The 27,793-nt window shown below is 40.6% G+C and overlaps 2 protein-coding genes across 2 annotated transcripts; one reads left to right on the forward strand and one right to left on the reverse strand.

Annotated features, from left to right (window-relative positions):
- Nucleotides 1-6,724: 6,724 nt before the first annotated feature.
- On the reverse strand, nucleotides 6,725-16,765 carry ppef2a (protein phosphatase with EF-hand domain 2a). Its single transcript, XM_061816010.1, has 15 exons — nucleotides 16,385-16,765; nucleotides 15,453-15,507; nucleotides 15,205-15,380; nucleotides 14,971-15,085; nucleotides 14,835-14,881; nucleotides 13,631-13,797; nucleotides 13,518-13,554; nucleotides 12,745-12,894; nucleotides 12,337-12,672; nucleotides 11,002-11,187; nucleotides 10,184-10,326; nucleotides 9,728-9,834; nucleotides 9,387-9,553; nucleotides 9,070-9,157; nucleotides 6,725-6,978 (listed from the first exon to the last, which is right to left on the reverse strand). The coding sequence occupies exons 1-15, from the start codon at nucleotides 16,457-16,459 to the stop codon at nucleotides 6,725-6,727; spliced, it is 2,103 nt and encodes a 700-aa protein (XP_061671994.1). The 5' UTR covers nucleotides 16,460-16,765.
- Nucleotides 16,766-21,154: 4,389 nt separating this feature from the next.
- On the forward strand, nucleotides 21,155-27,539 carry LOC133499198 (flavin reductase (NADPH)-like). Its single transcript, XM_061816890.1, has 6 exons — nucleotides 21,155-21,435; nucleotides 23,087-23,191; nucleotides 23,342-23,559; nucleotides 24,388-24,589; nucleotides 24,935-25,099; nucleotides 27,195-27,539. Exons 3-6 carry the CDS (start codon nucleotides 23,425-23,427, stop codon nucleotides 27,350-27,352), a joined length of 660 nt encoding a protein of 219 aa, XP_061672874.1. The 5' UTR covers nucleotides 21,155-21,435; nucleotides 23,087-23,191; nucleotides 23,342-23,424; the 3' UTR covers nucleotides 27,353-27,539.
- The last annotated feature ends 254 nt before the right edge of the window (nucleotides 27,540-27,793 follow it).

Consider the following 27,793-nt stretch of genomic DNA (forward strand, 5'->3'; position numbering starts at 1 on the left):
TATGAACTTGAATAACATAAAAAAAATACACTACATCAATTTTTCCCCATTTTTGTTTGAACAACACGATGAATGACTGCGGAGTTTAAAATTATTACTTTTTTCTACAAAATTAAAAACTTTTGTTTTGAAGTCACGCGCTTCGGAATCTGCAGAAAATATACACCTGCAAAGTCACCCAAAAAAGAGAAAAATGTAAATGCACGAAAGCTCAATTCAGTGAGCGCATTTTGCTTTTTCATTAGCGTTACTCACAATCTACTGCGTAACATATGTGTAGATAATGTTTTATTTATAGTTACCTGTATGGAGCGACATACAAAAATAATCTTGCCTTTATTTGATTTAATAAAATTACATAAGTATTTACTTTTGTATATGTACAGTATTTTGTATTTAATTTACATTCATATATATATATATATATATATATATATACACACAAACACACACACACACACTGCCCTGTGGAAGCATTCGGTCCCTTTAATTTTTCAACCTTTCACCACATTTCAGGCTTCAAACAAAATATACAATTAAAATCTTTTGTCAAGAATCAACAGCAAGTGGGAGACAATCGTGAAGTAAAATGACATTTATTGGATATTTTATATTTTGTTAACAAATAAAAACCTGAAAAGTGGGCCGTGCAGTATTATTCGGCCCCTTTACTTTCAGTGCAGCAAACTCACTGCAGAGGTTCGGTGAGGATCTTCTTCTTATCCAATGTTGACTCATGATGATAAAGAGAATCCACCAGTGTGTAATCAAGTCTCTGTATAAATGCACCTGCTCTGAGATAATCTCAGGGTTCTGTTTAAAGTGCAGAGAGCATCATGAAGACCAAGGACCACAGCAGGCAGGTCCGAGATACTGTTGTGGAGAAGTTTAAAGCCGGATTTGGATACAAAAAGATTTCCCAAGCTTTAAACATCTCAAGGAGCACTGTGCAAGCAATCATATTGAAATGGAAAGCGTATCAGACCACTGCAAATCTACCAAGATCCGGCTGTCTCTCAAAACCTTCACTTCGAGCTCGGAGAAGACTGATCAGAGATGCAGCCAAGAGGACAATGATCATTCTGGATGAACTGCAGAGATCAAGAGCTGAGGTGGGAGACTCTGTCCATAGGACAACAATCAGTCGTACATTGCACAAATCCGGCCTTTATTGAAGAGTGGCAAGAAGAAAGCCATTTCTCAGAGATATCCATAAAAAGTCTCGTTTAAAGTTTGCCACAAGCCACCTGGGAGAAACACACCAAACATGAGGAAGAAGGTGCTCTGCTCAGATTAAAGCAAAATCGAACTTTTTGGCCACAATGCAAAACAATATGTTTGGTGTAAAAGCAACACAGCTCATCACCCTGAACACACCATCCCCACTGTCAAACATGGTGGTGGCAGCCTCATGGTTTGGGCCTGCTTTTCTTCAGCAGGGACTGGGAAGTTGGTTAAAATTGATGGGAAGATGAAAGGAGCCAAATACAGGACCATTCTGGAAGAAAAGCTGTTGGAGTCAGCAAAAGACCTGAGACTGGGACAGAGATTTATCTTCCAACAGGACAATGATCCAGAACATAAAGGCGAATCTACAATGGAATGGTTCACAGATTAAACGTATCCAGGTGTTAGAATGGCCAAGTCAAAGTCCAGACCTGAATCCAATCGAAAATCTGTGGGAAGAGCTGAAGACTGCTGTTCACAAACGCTCTCCATCCAACCTCACTGAGCTTGAGCTTTTTTGCAAGGAAGAATGATTTCACTCTCTCAATGTCCAAAACTGATAGACAATACCAAGCGACTTGCAGCTGTAATTGCAGCAAAATGTGGCGCTACAAAGTATTAATGCAAGGGGGACAAGTAATTTTGCACACCCCACTTTTTAGGTTTTTATTTGTTAAAAAAGTTTAGAATATCCAATAAATTTCATTCCACTTCACGATTGTGTCCCACTTGCTGTTGATTCTTGACAAAAAAAATAATTTTATGTCTTTTATGTTTGAAGCCTGAAATGTGACAAAAGGTTGAAAAGTTCAAGGAGGCTGAAAACTTTCACAAGGCATTTTGTGTGTGTGTGTGTGTGTGTGTGTGTGTGTGTGTGTGTGTGTGTGTGTGGTGTGTGTGTGTGTGTGGTGTGTGTGTGTGTGTGTGTGTGTGTGTGTGTGGGTGTGTGGGTGTGGGTGTGGGTGTGTGTGTATATATTACCTTTGTTCTATTCCATTGATTTCCCCCCCAAATTTCATTTTATTTAATAGAAAATAAGATTTCAGAACAAAATGTTACAAATATTCAGATTTAGAGATTTAATTGTCACTGTAACAAGTGGAACAAAAAATTTAAGGTGGAGACCATTCAGTCAATAGATAAAAAAAAAATTAACTCCAATAATGAAGACTTTTTAAAAAATCCACACTCAAGATCAAAAAGAAAATGTGGCATAAATACTGGTAGGCACATTACAGAAATTGAACAGATAACATAATGTGCACCTGAAATGGAATATTTATACATATATTTTACATCTATTTTTTTCATTTCATTTTGCATATATCTTCTCATTTACACATTTTTGTATTATTCTTTCTTGGTGCATGTTTGAAAAAATGTTAGTTGCTCATCTTTAATGCCGTTAACATCTTTTGACAATTGTGAAAAAAAAAAGTAATGAGAATGAAGTGAACTTTTAATTTACTGTATTGTATTTTTGGGAGACTTTAAAATGAACAGCACTGGACCTGACTTGTGTGCTTTGGCTCTTTTGCGCTTCTGTCAAGAATTAAATGTGATGTAATAACGAGCGGCTGGACTAGCAACCTTTCACTCTGCAACCTTAAATCAAATCAAACAAACTGTGTGTGTGTGCGTGTGGTACGACTGTCGCAATGTGGGTCGATGTAGGACAAAGCGTACAAAACCGCACAGATTAATCAGATTGATCGTTAAATGGAATTAAAATGACAGTGCAGCGGTGAGCAAGCTCATCGCTCAATTGACTCGAAGGACAAATCAGTTTATTGTATTGTAATCAACCGCGATGATGTCGCAGTCACCCACAAAACACCTCAACTTATTTCGTGTCTTTGCTTTTTGATGACAAAGAATAACGCTGTACGGTAACATCCTAAAAAAGATTGGAAAGATATAAAGCATTGTGGCATTTGCGTGTTGGGCATGTGCCTTTAAGGGGTGTGGCATCATAAGGGGCGCCATCATAAACGGAAATCGATCTGTGTGTGAGCATTTGCGCGTGAGATGTGGCCTACAGCAGGCCCCTCGTGCGTGTTCTCATTCTGGATTTGTGTGTTTGACAGTTTGTCCCATTGGAAAATCTGAAATCTGAGCCCCGGCTAGAAACCCTTGACTGAAACCATCCTTTGAAAGCCGAACCCTGAACCTTATCTTAAGACCACTGAAGAGCACTGTCTTGAAAGCCTGACTAACCTCAAAGCCAATCCCTGCCGACTAATCTAATGCTGGTACCCGAACGCTGCTCGAGGTCCCAACTTCGTGGCTGAGTCCGTTTTGGCTCTCGCGTACACGGTGATCCTCTTCCCCAATCAACTTTGCGTCAGAGCAGCTGCGAAGATGCTCGCACACAATGGCCCCGCGATCCCCCCCCCCCGCGGTGCTCCCTTGGTGGCGGCCCTCTCCAAAACAATGAGCGGCCCTCACTGCTTTGTCCCTACTGACGCCACGCCGCCACTTTTTTTCCCCCCATCTCAGATGTCAACGGAGGCGACAAGATAAAGAAAAAGAAGAAGATAAAGATGAAGGCTCGCTTGTTCTGTTTGGATGATTCCTTCATTTGTGTTGTACTTTTTAAAAATGGTTTTGATATATACATTTTTTCATGTAATAGTTTTTACAGTTTGTATTTCATTTAACTTTATTGGGGGGGGGGGATAATGAATATGGCTACTTTTTCAAAATTGTATTTTGTATTTTTGCATCTTATTTAGTTAGAAAAAAATGGTTGTGGCTTAACAATCGGATGATCAAACTGGTTCAAAGGAAATCTTTGTACATTTTTGTATCTAGTATTTATTTTGTAGTTCTTATATGTATTTTATTTTATTCTTTAGGTCCACTGCACAATGCTTGTTAAAAGTAAAAGCCCCAATGTTTTGCTGCTTACACACTTCACATCTGGCTATTATCTCTTTATCGTCATCTCTTTCACATTTGGCACATTAAAATCCTAAATTGGACTCTAAAACCTTTCGAGAAAGTAGCCCATATAACACAAGCATAAACTCATAATATTCAATACACAAGTAACATTAAGTTGTCCAAAACCTTTCATTCAAATGTTTTTAACGGTGGTCTTTACTGCCCTCTGGTGGAAGCTTTAACGTATTGCTTGTAGTCGTTGGGCAAACTTCGCATACCGATATACATTCAAAAATGTAATTACTGTCAAACGTAAATCAAGTATTGTACTTTAAATAAATGAAAATATATTAAAATCTCACATCATATCCATTTTAGATTAGGAATTTATATTTAATATATGTTAATTATAGATTTAAAATAAAATGTGAAGTTAAAAATTAAAATATATTATGTATTTCTAGATACATTTATTCATTTTTAAAATAAAGACGTACATTATACAGTATAAGTGTAATACTTAAACCTCACTATTTATGTTCAGTGTTATGTAAAGATATGTCTCTGTTCAGTACAATATACATGAATGTATATTCTTATTTTGTTAAACATTAAAAAAAAGCTTTAGCCATATAGGTAAAATATTATTCATATTTGAATCTCTATATTCCCACATTCAATGTAGACAAATATATAAATTTATGTTTTAAAGAAAAAAAAGTAAAAAGCAGTACAAAAATTCACAAGTTACTTAAGTCAACTTAACTTTATGCAACACACAAACTGTACACATGTATATGAATACCGTGGCTCTCAAAAAGTCCCCCCCCCACTCCAAAAAAAAAAAAAAAAAAAAAAAACGTCCCATATTCAATTCCACAACTGAGATCATGTGGTTGCACAAGTGTCAACATCCTCTTTCAACGTGATGGGTGGTTACGTTGACAATTTTCAACATAGAAGCTCGTGTTGAATCGAACCAATCGCACGCCTGCCACCATTGTAAGCTGCCTCTGATTAACAAGAATAAAATTCAGCTGTTCCAGTAAGTAGTCTTTGTAGCTAGTAGCTGCGTCGACTTTTTATATCCTCTATACTTAAATTTGACACATTTAACACAAGAGTTTTCAAACAAACAATTACCAGGCTAACAACCAAAGAGTCATCGAAAACATCAGCTTGGATCATGTACTACATACAGTAAGCATTATGTGGTATGAACTATGTATATATAATTTGCTGAGTTCCATCTTGGGGTCCAGGACAAACTTGCATGGCACAGACACAAAGCGCTCACTCCAAACGCCGCATTGTGATGTCGCAATACTATCCATTCCAATACTGTGCTGTACTGCTAACTAAGGCATCTTGTGCATACTTTTGTGCATTTCATTTACATTCAGTGCCCGAATAAGAAAACAAACAAAGAGTACACAAATTATTTGTAACATCCTGAAAAAGGTAGTGCATGTCTTAGTGCAACTTTTTTTTTTTAATTTATTTTTTTTACATTTTCAGTCAAATGAACACAAAGAGCATCTGATGCTCAAAGTGCAGTTGAACACTTTCAAACAGAGGAAATATTTATGTCATAAACACAGAAAAAATAAACAAATACGGATCGGGAACTTCAGGGCCCCAAAAATGGACAGCAAACGCGTTATGACTACAACAAAAACAAAGCACGCTCATTCACACTTGCTTGTATTTCAAAGAATTACTACAGTATATAGTTAATCTGCAGTATTAGTAAAAATATGTGAAAAGATGCCATTGCTCAGAAATTAAAAAAAAAAAAACAAAAACATGGGTATTACGTAGGGTTTTCCTGATTTGGAGGATCAATTTCAGTGGTGCACATTTTACTCGAGAATGTAATATGGATAAAAATCTATTGAACGGAATGAAAGCCTTTCATATTTTTAATCACTGAAAATATAAAATACAAAGTAATGCATTAAAATACACATTGAAAAAGTGTACGTGTCTCTGTGTGTTTTAATCATGAATTCTATGGTTAAAAACGCCTGCAGTATATATTTTTTTCCCAAAAATTATTTAATTGAATACAAAAAAATATATAACACGTATTTAAAAGAAATATATTTATTTATTAAGTGTTGTGGGAAAAATATCTCTTAAGTAATAAAGTATTTATTTTTCAAATAAATAGAATTGATTTTTATTTTACTTAAAAAACATTGCACAGAAATATTCCTTTTTTTCTAATACCTAATTTAAGTTTAAGGTGTCGCCATGAAAGTAACAAATTGAGATTAAAATATGTACAATATATAACAGTGCTGGATGTTTTTATATCAAGTCATGATGTTTACTGTTGTTATGTTGTGGCCTAAAAAATGTAGGTAGAATAAAAATAATTATTTATTATTTGGTCTGCCCTGCAATTGGCTGGAGATAGTTCAGGGTGTCCCTAAGATAGCTGAAATGGGCTTCCAAATACTCGCGACCCTAGTGAGGATAAGCGGCTCAGAAAATGGATGGGTGGATTATTTTGTAGGTTTACACCCCAAAAAGAAAAAAAAAATCGACACTACCAATAGCCATGAACGCTTCCTGCGCCTTGACGTTTCCGATTTGTTCTTCTCGTTCAGATGTGCTCGCACTGGTCGAGCCCGGCGAGGTCAGTCACGGTTCCCATGAACATGCTGCGTCCCCTCTCCAGCCGACTTTTCTTGTCGGTGAGACGGAACGCTTCCATGAACTCATCGATGTCGATGGCGCCGTCGCGGTTGCTGTCGATGGCCACCGCCAGCTCCGAGATGGCCTCGTCGGTGATCTCCATCTTCAGGTAGACGCTCAGCAGCTTCCACGTCTGATGGAAGTCCGATGGCGAGATGAAGCCTGAACGCCGCATCCCGGGGGGAGAGGGGAAATTGATCACTCAATCAATCCATAATAAGGCATCATATTTAACAGAAACTCTTCTAGAAAAGTCTGTTTATGGAAATTTTTGGGCCATTCTTCCAGAAGTGCATTTGTGAGGTCACAAACTCTCTCAGAGCTCTCAGGCCCCGCTTCTATTCATCCCCAAATTTTTCACAGTCGAGTTGAAGTCAGGACTCCGTGCAGGCCAGTCAAGGTGTTCCATATCAAACTTTCTCAAATAAGTATTTAATGACCTTGTTTTGTGCACTGATGCACATCCATGTAAGAAATGGAAGAAGTGTTCCTATTGCAAAGTTGCAGCATGGGAAGCATGGGATCCAAAATGTCTCCAGAGTCTTCTTACTTCCAGTGAAAGGAACTATGAAGGATTCCGCTTACCAAGAGCTTTTCGACAAGTCATTGCAACAGTTTGGCCATGGCACCGACGTGTTCCAACATGAGTGTGCACCAGTGCTCAAATCAAGGTCCATAAAGACATGGATGACAGAATCTTGTGTGGATGAAGTGAAGTCCTGACCTCAACCCAATAAAAGACCGTTGGCCCAGACAGTTATTAGGGTTGGGGGCATTTGCTTTTTCACACAGGGACAGTTAAATTGGTACACCTTCTTTCCCTTAATAAAATCTCCAATTTACATTTACTTGGGTTATATGACTCTGATATTTACATTTATTTATCTTCAACATTAAAGTGAGAAAATTAACAAAAAATTAAGGAATTTGCATCTACCTACTCATTTACTTTTCTACCTACAGTAACCTTTTAGTTCTGCAAACTACAAGTACCACGAACTAAAACATTCCAGGTAGTTTATGATGGAAATGGGGGCCAAAAATAAAAAAAAAATGTTATCCCCCGTCCCCCAGGAAAATACATCTAATAAGATGTTTTTGAGAGGACAAAAAATAAATAAAGAAAAAAAAGTGGAGGAAGTGAAGAGCAGTAGATCAGTGGGTTAATCTTGTTTTAATCGGGACGATGTCACGGGCAGATTAGCATGTCACATGTTGGCAAACAACAAATCACATGACACACGTGTGATGATGTCATCGCATGACACACGTGTGTTTTTTAACTCTTGTTCATCAAACAATTAATAAGCAATTATTTAATAAAACAGAGGAACATGGTTAAATGGACTGTTTATGCAATGTCATTTAATAATTATACATTTTTAAAATTAATTAGCACGTTTAAATTATTCATAATTTAACTAAAATTAACTCCACCATTTTTTTCCATTTGCTATTTGTAATTTGGTTATAATGAATGAACCAATCATTTAAAATAATAGAAAGTAGTTCAAGTGTGTATGTAAATTGTTTTCTTTTTCTTACAAAAGAACATGTCACTCAACTTTTTCATTTCAATATTTATAATCAATGTTGTTACTGTAATGATGAAATGACTAATTTTGTTTTGGATTAGATTTTTTTCAAGATGAATTCCATCATAATTTCTCAACGAGTTATCTAATAGAATAAATTACAAATGTTTAATTTATATGCAATTGTTTTATTTTACCAACAAAATATTAATTCATTCTTGTTTTTAGGTTTAAATAATGTATTTTTTACACAATATAAAAGTAACACTACCTTTTTTTTTTTTAACCAATCTTTGATGCGCTTTTGTCACTTTTCCATGATAATTTGGCTGGAAAATGCCCAGAATGTCCCCTTTTCACATCATTGTAGTTGCTGTTTTTTACCTGGAAGTTGAGCGAGAATGGAATGTTCATTAATTTGCAACGTATGCTTTCCATGTTGTATTTGGCTGGCTTAGCGGCTGGATCACGTACTCAAAACACAGAAATGAACTTCAGGAGTGCGCGGAAGCTTCCGGTTACGTAGCCATCCACCACGAAATAGGCCTTAACATAGTGCCATTCTGCTTCTGAATTTTTAACCCATCCCAAATTGAAGCAATTTATTCACAAAATTCCTCTGAGTTCATTTTGCACAATGACGCAGCTGCGTTGCCACTACGGCAGCCACGTTGCCATTCTTCGGCCACGACGGTGTAGAAATGAGGGCACGTGTTACCTGAATTATCCGTATCAACGATCCTGAAGATGGTCTCCAGTGTAGAGCGATGGCGGTACAAGGTTTCAAGCAGACACTGGTCAATATGCTGCAAGAGGAAACACGCCGCTGTGATATCATCACAACACGCCAATGCTGATGAGATGAAAGTGCACTGAATTACTGCATAATTCATTGAAGTGTTTAAATGGACAATGTAAGACCTCCTGTTGGAATGGTTTGAATTGTTCAAGAAATGTAGCTGGAGGAGGTCAATATGGAAAATATCTCCAAATTGGGCTATTTGAGTGTCATATGGCGTGCGTGTGGGCCGTTACGTCAGCGTTGGCCCCTTTGATGGCGAGCTCGTTGAACCATTGCTGGTAGTCGATGGGGCCGTCGGCGCTCTTGCCGCTGACCAGCTGAGAGCGCAGCATCCTCCAGGGAAGGCCGAGGCGCATCACGCTCTCCACCGCCGAGGCCCAGTCCGTCACGGACACTGTACCTGGCCAGCGCGATCACAAGTCCCACATTCTGACTTGGCCCACTCACACCGCTACAACTTATGCGTCCTAGCTTCCTACTGCCCACTAGTCAATCAACCAACCTACCAATCTATCTATCTATCTATCTATCTATCTAGATAGCTGAGAGGGAAGATCTCCTCGCCGAGACTCACCCGTGTTGTCGCAATCGAAACGTTTAAAGGCACAGATGAGGTCCGACTTGTGGGAAAACAGCTGCTCCCGAAGGACTTTGAGGGCCGAGCGCTCCGTTTGACCCACGCTGCAACACAACAATTGCACGGCAAAAAAAGGATCTTCTTATCATAGTATTTCCCCTTCATCTTGCGAAAATATGACTGTATTTACACAAGAGGACAATTTTTTTTATCCTGAGAAAACTCGTCGTTGTTGCCATGATTATTACATTTTCTTCTTGAAAAAGTATGACGTGATTCTCGTAGGTTTATCATTTTTGAAACCTCACTACATTTTTCTTTCTTTCAACTTTTTAATTCCAAGGGAATTTAGTAGTACCAATTGCAGTTCTGTTTATTTAGGTGTCCTTGGAGCTCCCCTGTTAGCAGTCCCTGGACCCAAGGAGCTTGAAAAGATCTGGGATGGTATGGTACCTTTGTCTGGCAGTCAATTCTCTGGTCATGCTGCTGGCCCGGTACTGAACCACATAAGGCACGAGGTTTGGTCCCAGCTTCACGTATGCGCCTCGGTTGCTCCCCACGTCGTAATAATTGGAGGCCGAGAAGAGCGTGAGGACCTTGGGTCAAATGACAGAAGCTCGTCACTTTTGCAGTTTTTGCTCTGTTCTAATGTAGAGGCAGGACCGGAGCCATGGTACTTGACTTAATGAATTTTACATTTAATAATCACCATTTCTATAGTCCAAGGTCAGGTCTATGTTCTATTGTTAATTTTCAGTCAAGTCTATGGTACATGGTCAAGTTCGATGACAAGTCTGTGGTCACTACATCTAGATAAGCTCAGATCAATATTTATCTCATAACATGGGGGCGAAAAAAAGCCTTAAAAATGTGACATAATACATTATCTGTACCCATACATGCAGATCTCTACAGACGTTTTGCTTTGATGAGTCAATCACAAGACCTAAAAATGGCGGCATTGTTGTCGGCCAGCTTGCTGGCCACTGTTAAGTGAATTTGGCCCGTAACATGGCCCAGCATCGCTGGATTGTGAAGGCCCTGAGCAGTTTCACATGGAGACTGAAATCTTATTAGAGGGGGGGATCAAACCACATATCTAACCAAATCTCTCCACATATACAATGTGTAGTCTGTCCAGCCAATAGAAATTGAAAATATACTGTAGCTCAGTGCTTCTGATAGCATTTAAGCCAACAAAGGAGGTCTCGCTGGACCTCCCCGCCCAGCATCCAAATCCCAAGGCAAGAAGGTTTCGACACAGCTATCACCTTGCGGTTGTGGCAGAACTCGTAGCCATCTTGTTTGCACTCGTGTGAGCGAACGATGAGCTGCAGGTTGTGCTTGTTCAGGAAGTCTTCGGTGACGTCGGGACCCCAGTAGCATCCGCCGCCCCTCAGCTCGTTGGGTATGCAGCCATCCTGTGTCATGGGGTCGCTCCACAGCAGGTCCAAGATCTGGAAAACACCAGAACGGTAGGTTAAACTGACTGTCTACCTTCGTTTGGACATTTTTGGTAAGTGTGACTGGTGGCCCTCTCGCTGTGAACCCTGAATTTGGCTGGCAGTCAGTACAGGTTTTACCCAAAAGTCAGCTAGGATAGACGCCAGCTTACCCGTTGCACTGTACAGGATAAGTGGAACATAATAGATAGATGAATGGATCTCAACCTACTGAGCCACCTAGCCAAATAGCAACCTACTCACACACCTTCGCACCTACAGTAATGCCCTACTTGGCCACCGACCTACCTCTGTACCTACTGAGGCATCAAATTATCATCACTACCGATCTACAGTATTTAACTACCTTCACCAATCTACCATCTTACATAGATATTTAACTATCAACTATCCACCTACCTATTTGCCTAGTGTTTAGAAATTATGGTAAAGAGTAATGATGAATTGGTAGGGAGGGAGGTTGATGGCTGAGTAGATATTAGCTAGATAGCTAGCTAAGGTAGGTTGATGGCTGAGTAGATGGCTAGCTATAGATAGATAGATAGATGTGGGAAATTTATAGTACAAGAGTACATGTACAATTTTAGATGGTGGGAGGAAGCTGGAGTGCCAGTAGAAACCCAGGGTGGAGACTCAAACCAAGAACCGCAAGACTTCCTTGCCACGTGTTGCACATTCAAACAAATAAATAGTGCAAAACTCTGATGGTTGTTGTGGAATCGTGTTCTTGCTGACTTTTCTCACGGAGCACCATCAGCGTGACTGACCCGCTCAGGCGTGCCTGCCTGAAACTGAACCAGATCAGACGGCACCATTCCACAGCTGCGACTTAAGGTGATGACGGAGAGCTGGAAAGGAAGATTGAGGCTGGTGGGGATTAATGACGCGTGGATTAGCGTATCAGGAAACCAAGATGTGCAGGCAAGCACCGTTGATCCTGAGCGTTGATTACCGACGGTGAGGGCGCTTCAGGCACAAAGGTTATGGCCTCTGACCAAATGACGTTGTTGTGACAGCTTGGGGATAACGGTCTATGGTGAAAACTAAAGCCTATGGAAAATGTTGATGCGTGTGGCCACGAAATAAACTTTTATGCAGAGATCCATACAAAAAGTTGTCTTCAAACGATTGCTTCTCACGCACCTGCTTCCACTCTTCCTTGGCATTGTCACTAGCGACCGAGTCGAAGGAGGCCTGGCCTTCTTTTTCCACACCAAAACCTCCCAAATGTACGAGTGCGGCTCTTTGCTGGCAGAGCTTGAGCTCATCCTCCACGTTGACCTTGAGCCGATCGGAAAAGTCCTGCAGGGAACGGTTGAGGAAGCTATCGCGGCTGCCCAGTGGTTTAACACACGTGAGGGAAGCCCGCCGCTGGAGGAGCCTGTGATTGGCCCAGTCGTCGTCCATGTCGGAGTCGATAGACGTGCCCGTGGAGCTCTGGAACTTCTTCTTCTTGGGGGGCCTCAGCGCTGAAACGTACTGGACAAAAACACGGCAGGCCGAGTTCAGAACATTTTTCCTCTCTGAAATGAGGATCAGTTGCTCACTCACAGTGTGTCGGTCCACTTTAGCCAACACGCCGAGGTCCGTGGAATCTGAGATGCCACCGTGCAAGACCAGAACTTTCTGGTCGATCACCGTCGCCAGTGGCAACCAGCTAAAGATTTTCTGGAGCAGCTTGAGAATCCGTTTGCCGTGCATCTGCAGAAAAGTGAACAACTTCATCCACATCCATGTCCTCCATTCTCATTTGTACTTTTTGACAACCGGTCATTTGGATTGCACGGGTCTCATAATTAATGGATTCATCAAAAACTAATCGCTCATCAAATTAGTCATCCACTATTTCGCTAATCAATGGCAGGGCACATAAACAAGCAACCAATCAGAGCTACAGGTAAGTTAGAGTCTTCAATTAAACTACCATTTTTGTTTTTGGGACGTGGGAGGAAACTGGAATGCCTGGAGAAAACCCACGCAGGCGTGGGGAGAACATGCAAAAGCCACACAGGCGGGGCCGGGATTCAAAGCCAGGTGCTCAAAACTGTGAGGCGAATGTGCTAACCTGTCACCCACCGGGCCGGCTGAATGACTATATTAATGTTGAAAATGACAAAAAAATGATATGGACCACCTCATTTTAGCCCCTGTAAAATATGACGGTTCGAACCGGGCTGGATGACTCATGAGAGGCCAAAGTCGAGTCAAATGTCCTCCAGGCATTCCAATGAATGAACTTTAATCCTCTTAAGTAGTGCGCAGGAGTGACAATGGCAGCCATGTGCTGCTGACAAATAGCGGGGACAACAAAGGAGGGAACCTACCTTGTATTTCATCAGCACTTCCTTTGTGAAGCCATACCTGCAATGGTCACACAAATAAAATATTTTGTTTACCTATATTTTTCACATGGCCTTGGCGGAGATGGGTTTGTTACCTCAGGTTAATGATATGATCCTCGTGGTTGCCTCGGTTCAGGTGCACCTCGGTGGGATAGATGAGCAGGAAGGCGAAGAGGACGAGAAGTATCTCGATGGAGTCCTTGCCTCGGTCCACAAAGTCGCCGTTGAATACGTAGGGCTTCTCCAAGGATGGCATTCCGTTCTTGTTTGAAAACGTAAAGTCTTTATTATCATTACATGGGTTTTTTGGGGGTGTTGAGAAAAGTAGTAGCACCTCTGACCAAAACAAGACACATGTACTTTAATTTGGAATCCATTGAGAGATGGAGACAATCTTAGGTGACAATTATGGTTCGGTCTATGATTTTGATTCTGACTTTAATTGGTAACATATTTAGGCAGAATCAGATCTGTGTTTGGTATCTGATTAAGTTGGAATCTGTTAACAAATGAGGAAGCTGTTACGTTTTTGTGGCACAGCTGAGTAGAGTAAAATTTTCGAAGCAAAGCAAAGTTAAGCTAATTTCTTTATAGTCCATTTCATATACATGGTAACTTGATGTGCATTACGTAATTAAAAGCATTTAAAAAACAAAGACGTAAAAAATGTAAAAAAAAATTACAATCAAAACAGCATACAGTCCAAGCAATACATTTAATGATGGAAATGCATGAGAAGAGTTTTTAACCTGGATTTAACAAGATTCACTCTTGGGGCTGATGTCGTCTCTGTTGGCAACTTATTCCATTTTTGTGCAGCATAATAGCTAAATGCTGCTTCACCATGTTTGCTTTGGACTTTGCTCTGCACTATTTCACCTGAGTTAGTCGATCCCAGTCAGAAGACCATTACAATAGTCAGGTCTACTTAAGGAAAAACATGGATGAGCTTCTGCTGGTCTGCTTGAAACACGAACTCTGAATACATTCTTCAGGCCGTTTTAGTAATTGATTTGATATGACTGTAGAAAGTCAGGTCAGAATCTATCACAACACCAAGTTACGGATGTGGTCTTTGGTGTTTAGAGTAGGTGAGTCCAGCTATTTACTAAAAGCAATTCTCAGTTTTGTTGTGGTTTAGTTGAGAACAATTTTGGCTGCCCTTATCATTTTCTCCTTGATAAAGTTGGGATCTGTTATGAAACGAGGACACTTTTACATTCCAAAAACATATATACAGTGCCTTATGAAAGTATTTGGGTGTTAAATATATATATATACACACACACACAAGCTTACCTTGTAGAAAATCAACAGCAAGTCTTCCAGCTGCCCGTGCAAATCGCCTGAAAAGAAAAGAGAATACAACATGACAACAGTAAGGTGTTTATATTTAATACAGAGCAGTGATTCGTGCTCAGAAATGAACACTCACCGCAAATGGTGATTTCTTTGCTGTGGCAGGTGGAGATGCGGCTGATGTTGGGCAACATGCGCAACAGTTTCCACGTCTCCAGGAGAAGCTGCAGGACGTAACGCGAGTGCAGCTGCTGCTGGCAGAGAGACGGCGTTAGTGGGAACGTGGCGAATCCATATAGATTTCGAGTGTTATTGAACGCAACACAAGGATTTCAAGTAACAAAGGAATTCAATGGCAGTCAGCGCGTACTTTCTTGTTCCTGAAGGCCTCCACTAGGCAGATGGCCTGCTCCACAGTCAGAGGGAAGCACAGGTGAGGTCCCGAGTAGATCTCAGGCACTTCGATGTTCTTGTAACAGAAGTAACGTTCCCACTCGGCGTCGCGACACACGTCATTTTCCCGGAAGATGTGCGAGATCAGGTTTCCTGCGAGGTCACATGAATCCTTCTGGTCTTTGTATCGACCTGGTTGTCCAAAACGCGGTGTGTAAAGCTTACGTTCACTGCTTGATGGCGTGAAGTTGTCCATGAGGTAGCCCAGGAAATTATAAAGCTGCAAAAAGAGAAGTTACTCATTTTAGGATTTCTTTCTTTCAGCTTGTCCCGTTCGGGGTCACCACAGCATATCATCGCAAATGAACGCTCATATTTGTTTGGCACAGTTTTTACACCGGATGCCCTCCCTGATGCAACCCCTCTGAGTTTATCCGGGGAGAGAGCTGGAGCCTATCCCAGTTAACTTCTGGCAAAAGGCAGACTACACCCCGAACTGGTCACCAGCCAGTCGAAAGGCCGATATCGACAGCATCACTGAGCGGGAATCAATCCCACACCGCCTGCACCAAAGGCATGTGTGTGTACCACTACACCATCAATGACTCCTAAGTTACTTATCTCAGTAATTTAGAAAATTGAAGTGACTGGGGCCCCAAACGTCTCAAAAGACACACAAAGTTTACCATTTTGATTTCCGGCGGGGATTATAGGGTCATCCTGGACATTTCCAGGGGGTCCTTGAAATACCGTCTCATCTGGATTTACATTTCTTCATTGAGTTTGATGATTCACACCGAAGTCAGATTTAAATTGCAAGCAACAAAGGACGAAATTTTGAAATGCTGATCAATCATTATCGTTGTGCTCCAGTTACAGTAGCTGACGTAACCATAAAAGCTTGTCGACTTATCATTGTCCAACTGTTTAGGATAACTGCTTCGGATTTGGGTTCATTTGGGCACATTTTCTAGCAGAAGTTCACTAACATTCAAAGCAAAAACGTCTGCTTCACACAAAAATCCCAGACTTCCTGTTCAAGGTGTTCTGTGGATCCGTGAGCCCTTTTTTTTTTTTGCATCCTTCACCCAATTTTGTGCCGATCAGGGAAATTAGTGTAATTAGTGGACAATTTATTTTTTCTTTTTTATCCTCACCTTGATCTGAGCCTGCTCTCCCGAGTACTCGATGGACTGGAAGATGTGCCAGGTGTACCTCCTTCTCATCTCCATGCGTGCCACATACTGACGGTACCACTGCTGGATCAGCACGGCCGCCCTTATTGCTGCACCACCAAAGCAACACCATCAGGAGCCACCTTCAAATTGAATCCCTGAACACCGTGCGGTGATTCCCAACCACTGTGCTGTGAGAGATCATCACGAGTGCTGCAGCCTAAATTAATTTTTCTCGTTGTTCATCTATCCAAGGATCGTGTCGTGAAAGGCAGAACAATCATATATACCCCTCCACTAGATGGCGGAAGGTACAATTAACGGATGTTAAACTCATTTTTGTCGTGGGCTATGTTGTAATTACGGTTTCCATCAGAGTGCCATTATGAATGAAATCATAATCTTTAATCGCCTCATCATATTTACACATGAAATTTATGAGCTAGTTTTGGAATCAGAAATCAAGGGTAATCGTGTTTTCAACTATTGCTGATTTTTGGTAACACCAAAATGCTTGCAATAGCTCAACCTTACCATTTATGATATGACAATTTGAAATTTTTGTCCACATTTTAAGAAGAATCATGTAAGTTGACACATGATTTGCCTTCGCGGGTTACATAAAATCATGCGGCAGAGCGGATGTGGCCCCCGGGCCTTGAGTTTGACACCTGTGAATTAACCAGCTACCATCCAGACAACAATAACTTTGTGTTCAACTACATGTAACCAAGGCCACATTTCACAATAAATCAATTTGTGAGCCAAGTGAGTTGAGGTCGGGATTTTTTTTTTCCAGTAAAGATGCCTCTTGTGACATTTTGAGGTTGGGAAACACTGCTTTCTTTATTGAAAGCTATAAAGTAAGTAACACCAACTGTTGACTTTCTCATCGTACAACAAATAAATAAACATTTTCCTCTATAAAAGTATTTCTACACCCCTCTCTGGATTTTCAGCTCAGCTGTATTGTAATAAAACAGTCTCCGACATAATTATGCAAAAAGTCATCAAAGCAAAGCTACAACAGCGACTAATCCAATGCATCTCGTCCAACTAATAACCACAAAACAAAGAACAGACGCGGCTTACATGTGATGCCTGCAAAGAGCAAAGCAGAAAGAAAGAAGAAAAGAAAACAGTTATTCATCAGTAGAGGTCCCTTATAGTTCAGTGGCGTATGATTTTTTTTTTTTTCGTGGAAGTGCATCTTGACAAGCTTACCCTTTACCGGGTGTTTTTGGAACTGGTTGGACTTGGTGACGCCACATCCCATGACTGTTCCTGCAACAACAACAATGACACCCCTAAACCCCCCCCCACCCCCCCACCCCCCAAAAAAAAAAAAAACGACCCCCATCAAAAACACTCTAATCAAGAGGGTTGGTTTTTTTTGATTACTTCTTGCTAGAAAGATGAGAAAACCATCAGATGCACAGCACACTAAACTTTGAGTGGTCTTGTGATCACAAAAATACAACTGTTGACAGTCACTCAACAATTGAAAACCAGCGTGGACAGAGAGGCACATGCTGCTTCACAAAGACGCGATTATTGGATCACAACCCTGAGTTGAACATGGAAGACAGTGTGGCAGATCAATATGACACGGGCGAAATGGACAAAAACCCTGAGTCAGTGAAACGAGACGTGCAAAATGTTGGCGGAGATGAGAAGCAGAGGCTTGTTTGTTCCGCACCGAACCTTTGGGAGCTTATGTGCATTGCTAACGGATAAGGGCCTTCCACCAAATTGTTGCCTTCAAAGTTGGAAACGTGCAAGATCAAGAATTATGAACAAAGGGTTTTTATATATTTATAATTGCATACTACAAGCAGCGATCCTTTGACATTTTATTTATTTTATTCATTCTGTGATCACATTCGAAACGCCAAATAAGGTGCAGTTATCAGAGAGGATAAAGACTATATGCATAAAATGTCTCCATGTGTTGATACCATTTATAAATGATTTGAAGGTTTCTAAGTACTGCAACAGTGATTTTAGTTTCAGTTTCTGGCGCTAGCAGGCCAAGGCAAAGTTATGTGGGTTGGTTAAATACACAATGTGTGTAATTCTCTTTGTTTTATCTTTGGTTTGACAGTAAACTTCAACTGGTAATGTCAATAAACAGCTTGAAATACGCATTTTCTTTCTTTTTGAAGAATTTGCACTTGTAACTCAAATTTCTGCTCATTACTAGTGACAAAGAAAATTTGCTTGGAGTGACGGTTTGCATATGGAATACCTTATCGCTTGTTAGTCGAAGTACCACTGTACACTGAGATACTTGTTTAGCATCAGATTTTAACCACTTAGCAACAAAGTCAGCGAGGAAGCTCACATTAATCCTGTTAACGCGCTGCCACCTCCTTAACCGGAGCTGTGGAATCAGTGGGAGTGGACAGGAGAACGTTTTCCACACAAATTCAACTCAGATCTGCAATCAGCTGTATGGCACAAAATATTTGTTTCCAATAGGAAATTCACTTCAGAGCAAATGTGTATCTTGGCTAGTTCAAAACTAAAATGTGTTTCAAAGAAACCATTTCAAAATGACATTTTCCTGGACAAATCGGGACTTTCTACTGTCTTTCTTTTTTGTAAGACTCCTGCCCGATGACAGCTGGGATAGGCTCCAGCAGTCCCAAGACCCTTGTGAGGATAAGCGGCTCAGAAAACGGATGGCTGGATGGATAATAACGCATGTGCAACCAAAAGTGTAAACAGAATTTTACCTTATTATTAAGAGCATTATATTATTATTATTATGATGATAAATGCAATAACTAAATAAGTGTTACATGTCATAAATTCAATGAAAATGTAGATATTTTTACATCACAAAATTTGCCGTTATTTGTAATTAAATAATGTTGATTTTATTTGTATAAAAGTTTAAAAATATATAGAGAAACTGCACAAATAAAAAAATATCCGCACACCAATTTCCTTATTGAGGCATTATAATAATTATAATAGATTAAATAAATATTAAATCTAACAAACTGTTAAGTAAAATAAACGTAATTTAAAAAATGTCAATTCTAAATCAAAATTACTTTATTATTCAAATGTTTTACACAGTATATGATTGACAAAAATACAAAAAACTAACTGCAAAATAAGTACACCTTTTTTTTTAACGCCCATAAATATTATTCATCGTTCATATTTTATAGACTATCCACAAGCAAGGGGTTGAGCCCGTCATTGATAGAAAAATGTCCAAGCTTACGTGGTTTATCCGGTCACCATTTCCGGGGTGCAGCGCCTCATCCTCCACTTATCTCGTCAGCCGAACAGGTTGCCTAAGACAAAAGGGAAGTCTCCGCTTTTGCGCTGCGCGGCTCTTGCCGCTCTGCGCTGACCTCGAGCTGCTTCGCTCTTTAGTCCCTCGCGAGGTCGTCGAGGCAAAAGTGGATTAGAGGCGCTAATTTCTCGATGGGACGAGACAGGCCACTCGCACGAGACCGCAGGAAGTAAGCACAGGTGGTGCTGGAAGCAGCTCAAAAGCATCATAAGCATCATTCTTTTTGTTTATCCAGGATAACGTGCGCATGTGTGGAGGGTTATGAGACATTTCGTCTGATTCGCTTGCGGCCTTTTACAGGCCAAGGCGCTTCAAGTCAAAATGGCCGACGCATGCTTCTGTCTCTGAAGAGCAAATAGCAAATACTGTACTAGTCAGGAAATAAATAGTTAATTATGAAATGGATGACTATATGACTTCAGGCGAAAGGCAAGCACCCTTAAATGGTTGCCAGTCAAGCAGTGAAACTATTTCTTTTGTATGGTCCCACCATATTGCAGATGTTTGGAACGCATCACAGGGATAGACTCTGTTCATTATTATTTTTATCATAAATAATGACTGAAAAAGGTTGACGTTACTATTAAATAATAAGAATGAAACCTTTTTAGTTTTTTCTTTTTTTTAATTAAACAGTAGGAAAGTGTATGACTGTTGTGAATGTATATTTAAATTTTACGTGTATTCATCCATCCGTCCATTTTCTTTGCCACTTATGCTCACGAGGGTCACGGGGAGTACTGGAGCCTATCCCAGCTGTCAACGGGCAGTAGGCAGGGTACTCTCTTAACTGGTTGTCAGCCCATCGCAGCGCACATGGAGAGAAACCATTGTCACACTCCCAATTGCACCTAGGGGCAATTTAGTGTCCAATTAACAAACAAACAGCCGCACTAACAATCACACTTAGGGGCAATTTCGAGTGTCCAATTAATGTTGCATGTTTTTGGGATTTGGGAGGAAACTGGAGTACCCAGAGAAAACCCACACAGGCACGGGGAGAACATGCAAACTCCACACAGGGAGGACCGGGATCAAACCCGGGACCTCAGAACTGTGAGGCCAACGCATTTACAGTTGAGTCACCGTGCTGCTTTCTACATAGTCATGATTTATTATTATTGCCTATTATTATCTATGATTTTTTTAAACATTCCTTTTATTATTACAATTTACCTGGGGTTGATAGCTAACAAAAACTAATTTCATACAATATTTAGCACTGAAATCTTTGCCTTTTTCCAACACACATAGAAGCAAGATGTTTATTTAAGAATAAATACAAAAATAGATGATTATTATTGATAGCTGGGATAGGGTCCGGCACTCCCGCGATCATCGTGAGGATAGGCGGCTAAGAAAATGGATGGATTATTATTATTTAAAAAAAAAAAAAAAACACACGCACACAATTTGGCGAAAGTGCGGTTGACAAACAATCTAGGAAGACGCTGCTCTTGAACTGCGCCCTAATTTGAGCAAGGGTGCGAAGGTGAGCGTATGCGGAAGTGTTTTGTAACAACAAAAACGCTCACGCCGTTTACCCTCGTTATATTTGGGGATTTATTTATGCGAATAGTTTATCATTGCCTTTATTCCTTTTGCTGACTTGTGAGGAGACCGTTCTGTTCAACTTGAATCGAAATGATGTTTTGTAAATGAGGTGAAGGCTTCACTGAAGCGGACTTAAACCAAAAGCAACAAAATTGGAAGCTCACGGGTAAGATGAATACACATTAACGGATATAAGTGCATTTGTTTTAATGCAGTTGGTTACTGAAACACTGTAATTCTGGAAATAAAACAGCTAAGGTGTAAGTGATAAGATGTATAAAGTTTTGAGGGATTTGAGAAGTCCATCCATTTTGAGGGACTCCAAAGTCCCTGGATAAAAGTGGCACATTTGTAACTAGAATCATAACCTTTAACTGTAAAATATCATAATAAGGTCACTCTTTCGAGGCTAGTTATCCTGCTACCTCGTCATGACTGCCTTCTTCAAAGAGTCAGGAGTTTAACGTCACTGTACAGTAGTTGTATTACACTATTAACTTATCTTTCTACATTGGCAATATTCAAATAAGTCAAACATTGCTTGTGCGTTTTTAACATTTAGTGCAGCCCTTGGAGGAAAATGAAATAATGATGTTTTTATTATTGTATAAATCAGTGGACGTTTCTGACTCATTCCACCTCTACATACCATTACTATCATGTCATAAGTGTCATGAATACTATACAGAAATATAATATAACAGCATAGAACTGTGTCACACAAATCACCTGGAACAATTTAAAATCAGTGGTTATCTATTGTAATAACATGAAACAAATATGAAAAACGCACAGATCGCCACAGAAGTGTTTTGAAATTGGCTGGAACAAGTTTTGCTTGACCAATCGTTTTGTGGGAGGGCACATTTGGGATCTGATTGGTTCAACAGTCCCATTGTTAATCCAACGGAAGTGACATTGGCCGGCAGGACGAATTCCAAAGGCAGGCCCTTGACTAATTAAATTGACATGGCACTATTTGGAAGTTGAAATCTGATTGGACCAAAAAAAAAATAATAATAATTCACATCCACTTGTACTGGAAGCAGTACAGACAAGAGCAATTCTGCAATATGGAGAACAGATTGAGGAAAATTAATTAACAATTTAATGGCAAAATGATGCAGTGGCTTTAAATAGTCTACACACCCCAGATGAGACTAAAATAAACAATTTTACATCGTTAATGTGATCTGTAACCTGTACATCTCAATTATTAAAAAAAAAAAAACTTTTGAAGAGAGCTTGTAAAACCAAACAACTGAGATAATGTGGTTGTATAAGTGTGCACACGCCCTTATAACAGGGCACGTGTCAGTGTTCATATCAACCTATCATAGCACACACCTGCTCCCGCTGGGAGTGCCTTTGACAACTTCCAAATACTGTAAAGCCTTTGTCCTAACATTTCTTTTTGTTTCCAGCAAAAGCCTGAAGGCTTTGGGCTAACTCGAACTCCTATTTGGAACTTGTCTAAGGCCCTAATTTTAGCTAAGAAAGTATGATTCTGGCACCATCATTCTTCACCGTTAGGTATGTCTTCCTGTGGTGATGGGCAGTATTTTATTTTTTTTATTTTTTTTTTGAGCCAAAGGTACCTTTTGCAATTCTGACCAAAAACTTCAACCTTGGTTTTATCACAACACATTTTCCCACATCTATGCAAGATTTAATTATGCTGTTGTTTTTTTTTTGGAGTCATTTGACTTGGGGTGTTTAGACTTATTGTATCCACTGCAGGTCAGTCCTTCTGATTTTGTTGATTTTGCAATGGTATTAAAATTGGACCAAGGATTTTTTTTTTTTTTTTTTTGCAGGGTTGGGGGGTTGCAGCATAGGCTTCAAGAAGTAATCAATTTGAGAAGAAATGCAGCGTTAAATGCCATCGGCTAATTCGCCATCCACTTCCCCGATTGGAACAAGTGAGCTTTTCTTTTCACTTGCACTCGTTAGGTGTCGCCCTCTGTAGGCTGGGAAGAATGTCTTTTTTTCATGACATAAACACATCATGAGTGTCTTTTAGTGTGTGTAAAAACCCAAATTCCTTTTACGCCACTCTGTTAATCACTTAGTAACGGCGTGACCTTATTAAACGTGGGCGGCGCCATCTTGAACGCTTTCGGTACGTGCGGTGATCCACGTCTTCAGTGTCAGCATGAGGATCGCCGTTCTGGGAGCCACCGGGCAGACGGGCCAGTTTTTGGTGGACCAGGCGCTGCAGCAAGGCCACGTTGTCACCGCCCTGGTCCGGAACCCGAACAAGCTCACCGTGCGTCATGACAACCTCAAGGTAATGACACTTTAAACACTTTAAATGTAAAGATTACCGTACACTATAAAGGACGCACATGCACCAAAGGTCAAAATAGTTCCGACCTTCAAATTTTCCAGTAGTAGTTTATCTTTCCAAACTGTCATACAAGCACAAAAATAATTTTCCACTCCATCTTGAAACCAAAATAAAGTTACTCACCGTTTTGATAGTGAAGGTTTTCAAAGTCTGATTCTCTGACTTGGTCCCGTTTCCTAGTGTATATATAGTAATATAAAATTGAAATTGAAGTGCAGTGGTGCCTTGAGATACGAGTTTAATTAGTTCTGTGACACCACTCGTAACTCAAAACATTGTTATAAAGTGCTCTGTAAATAAAGTTGATTTGAGTATTTCAAAATATCTTTCCCCTTTGAAATGAATGGAAATGACATTAGTTAGAGCTTTTCAAAGAGGATGGTAAAAATGTGTATACAGGTGTAGTAAATATTGTATCTTCAATAAAACACACATTAATGACATAATGAGTTCACTACCACTATACAACAGTTGAATCTGAAATGTTGGCTTGCTAGTCCAAGAAAGAAATTGAGCAACGGCGTGTAACTCGAAAAATTATCGTATCTCAAGGCACAGTCCCACACATTGGCAATTCGCTGCTCGCGAGTTAACCCATATGGTGATTTTTGCTCATGTTTAAGTGCGGGCAGGAGCTTCATTGAGTCCAGACACTGCCTTGTCTAATAAAAAAGTGGGTGGGGCTAATTGTCCGGCTGCTTTTTTTTTTTTTTTTTTTCGCCGTTACTGCACAGGTGGCTTGAGAGATTTGCTATGCTGTCCCCACAGGTAGTGGAGGCTGACATCTTCTCAGTTGACGGCCTCAAGTCTCACCTGAAGGGAGCGGATGTGGTGGTGTCCTGCCTGGGCTTCCCCATCTCCTTCTTCTCCGGCGTGACGGGCTACACCCGCTCCATGAGGGCCGTGATCGAAGCCATGCGGGTGGCGGAGGTCAACAGGATAATCGCCATCACATCCTGGTACACGGACCGTAAGTTGACAATTGAAGTACGTACGTGACAATAAACATAACAATAAAAGAAGAGCCACCTTCAAATACAAAACAATACTTGCTCACATGTTTTCGCATGTTGCTAGGCAGAATTTGTGAATGTGCTTTGTCCACGATATACAGTATTATTTTTAGAATAAGCACCTGGTCAATAACAAGCAAGCTGGGCGCCGGTTATGGCCCATTTAGTCATACAAAAAGGTCAGATTTATGTCACAACTTAGTGTATTATTCCTCCCTCTAATATTGGGTAGCTTTTAGTACGCATTTCTAATCCTAAAGTCATTAAATAATGGAATATATTGTTATATTCCCTCTTCCTAGCTAACTCTGGCACTCAGTCGCAGTACCTGATCCGCTTCCTGCTGCTGCCCCTGATCCGTAGCGTGCTCAGTAACATGTGGGAAATGGAGCAGTATCTGCAGCAGGTGGACGACATCAACTGGACTGTGGTGCGCCCGCCTGGTCTCAAGAACCTGCCTTCCTCAGGTAAAGACAGACGGACACTTTGTCTAGAAAATGCAGGAGGCAATCGCCCAGCCTGAGCACACGATTGGTTGTATTACAAGCTTATTAAATTTGACTCCTTAATGTAGTTTGCGCTTCTCTAATTGGCTCCGTTATATTTGTCGATCAGACATACTGGTGGCAAGGGCAGAATTTTTCCAACGGTCACACATTGTTAGTTTGAGGCCCTGTAGCTCAGTGGTTAGAGCACTGGTTTGATAAACCAGGGGTTGTGGGTTCGTATCCCACTGGGGCCTCCACTCCCTGAGAAGGGTTGCGTCAGGAAGGGCATCCGGCGTAAAAATTGTGCCAAAACATATGTGCGTTCATCTGAGATGACACGCTGTGGCGACCCCGAAAGGGACAAGCCGAAAGAAACTTACTTACACGTTGTTAGTTTGACTCCATAGGATCTTAATATTAGCAGTCGTTCATTTATTTTTCAAACTCAAATGAAAGTTAAGAATATGATCCAAAAGTGCCATAAAGCTTCACTGCCATCTCAATTGAGCCCTCCGTACAGGGCACTTAACCACGCCTCCTGAAGTGACATCACGCCACGTGCGCTGACGTCAGACAAACAATTAGCAAAAATATAGGCGCAGCAAGAAAGGAATAGAGCGAAACTGTCCGATTTACCGGCTGATTTCTCACTCGCATTCTTAGCTAACAGTGAAATATCGTTGAAAAGCATACAGCAGGGCTTCAAGTATTTCAGCGAGCGGTATTTCAATGGTATTTCCATGCATATCGACGGGGAAACCATCGATATTAGCGCGAGATCTTTCCAGAGTCAGAGGAAGACCGAGAAGCCACATAATATAATATATTATAACCCAAAGACGAATTCGTCATTGACAGTTTCCTATTTTCGTGTTACATATCACACTTGTGTGCAGAATCTGTATATGTATCTGTATAGCCATTTGTGAACCACCGTATGAAGGAAAAGAAGGCGAGGCTTGATTTACGAGTTGTTTCTCTCGTTTTCTTTCTGTAACGTCACGCGCTCCCCTCAATAATTATTCTTGAATTAGTGCCGAACCTACGTAAGTCCCGACCGAGTACGACAATCACTACTTTAGTGTCCTCAAACATCCTTCCTTCAGTCTTGGTGTCTCGGTGCACGTCGAAGGCTTTTAGGACTCGCAAGTCCGGTTTAGCTTAGCTCGGTAGCCGCCAACAGAAACACGTTTGTGCAGTCAGATCATCGCAAAATATCGCTCAACACAGACCAAGTGTGTCAATCATTCACACGTAGCTATGTTATGCAAGCGAAGAACTGCTAATTCATTTATATGAGACATGTATTGAAAATCAAATTTAGGGGTTACCTTCGTCCAAACATATCTGTTCCGGTTGATGGATTCAGTTGATCATGCAGTCTTCCTCAAAGTTTTATCCATCAAAGACATTTTTTGTACTTGGTCTTCTGTTCCGGTTGATTTTAGATGGATTCAGTTGATGATGCGTTCTTACACAAAGTTTGATCCATCAAAGACATTTTTCGTACTGGGTCTTCGGTTTTGGAAAGGGTACGAATTGAACTCCACCAACTAGCCTTTCAGGATACCTGTCGTCACTATTATAAAGTCTGTGACTACACCTCTTAACCATATCTATTGTTAAAGAACCCAAATACGCGATAAAACGCCAACAGAAGCTATATTGGACCACCCAGCGTTGTCTGAGATTATGCAGATCTCTGGCCTCTGATTGGTCAGTGACGCGGATTGCGCAATATCCACGGAGGGGTCAATTTCAATTTGAGACTTGATTTAGGCAGAGCAGGGCAAGCAAGGAGCTGATTGGCTGAAACCAACAAAACAAAATGCCTGACTTCCTCTGTGTTTTAAAGTATGTGTTCTTGAAACTAGTGCGTCAGTCCACATGCAACACGTGTACCAGATTTAATGTCAATCGGGGATAATGGTGACTGGGATGTTTTTTTTCGACTTTCTCACACTGCTGTTGCTTGGCAGAATTCGCACTTACTTCTTCTAGTCTCATCTTTATGGAAAAGACAGACAAAATCAAAAAAAAAAAAAAAAAAAACATCCACCTGTATCGTCCCCAGCCTTGGAGTTCCTGACCCACGAAGGGTACTTCGTGCCCGGCCAGGACGGGTACCCAGCAGGGAGCGCTATGGGACGAGGCGACGTGGCTCGCTTCATGCTGTCGCTCCTCAACAGCAACACTTGGTTGAAGAAAGGCGTGGCCATCACCACCAAATGAGAGGCAGCCACTACTAACACAGCCGAGGACCTAACAATGACTAATCATTCAAAGTGCTTTTCTTTTATAAGAGGTAATGGATGCTCCAGTCCATCTTCTCGCAGCTATGTGCAATGATCATTTTCGCCGTACAGGGGGAGGCAAAAGCCAATAGGAATCAGAACCTATAAAAGACATTGTACTCGTACTGCTGTTTCTTGGTCGTTTGATTTGAACTTTTTACACAGCCTACTCACAAAAAGTTCAGGTTTGAGGGTTTTGGGGTGGGATTCCAGGAAACGCTTTTTGCTGAATATGTTCAAACATAATATTGACAAATAGCTTAACTGTTTTGTCATTTTTGCCGCAAAAGATCCAGATTGCTTCGATTCAATCTGTACAGATTACCTTTGTCATCAATGACAAATAATCTACACACACGAAATTTTGTTAGTAAATTGC

This window comes from Syngnathoides biaculeatus, chromosome 4 (assembly GCF_019802595.1).
Source record: "Syngnathoides biaculeatus isolate LvHL_M chromosome 4, ASM1980259v1, whole genome shotgun sequence".
Lineage (NCBI taxonomy): Eukaryota > Metazoa > Chordata > Actinopteri > Syngnathiformes > Syngnathidae > Syngnathoides > Syngnathoides biaculeatus.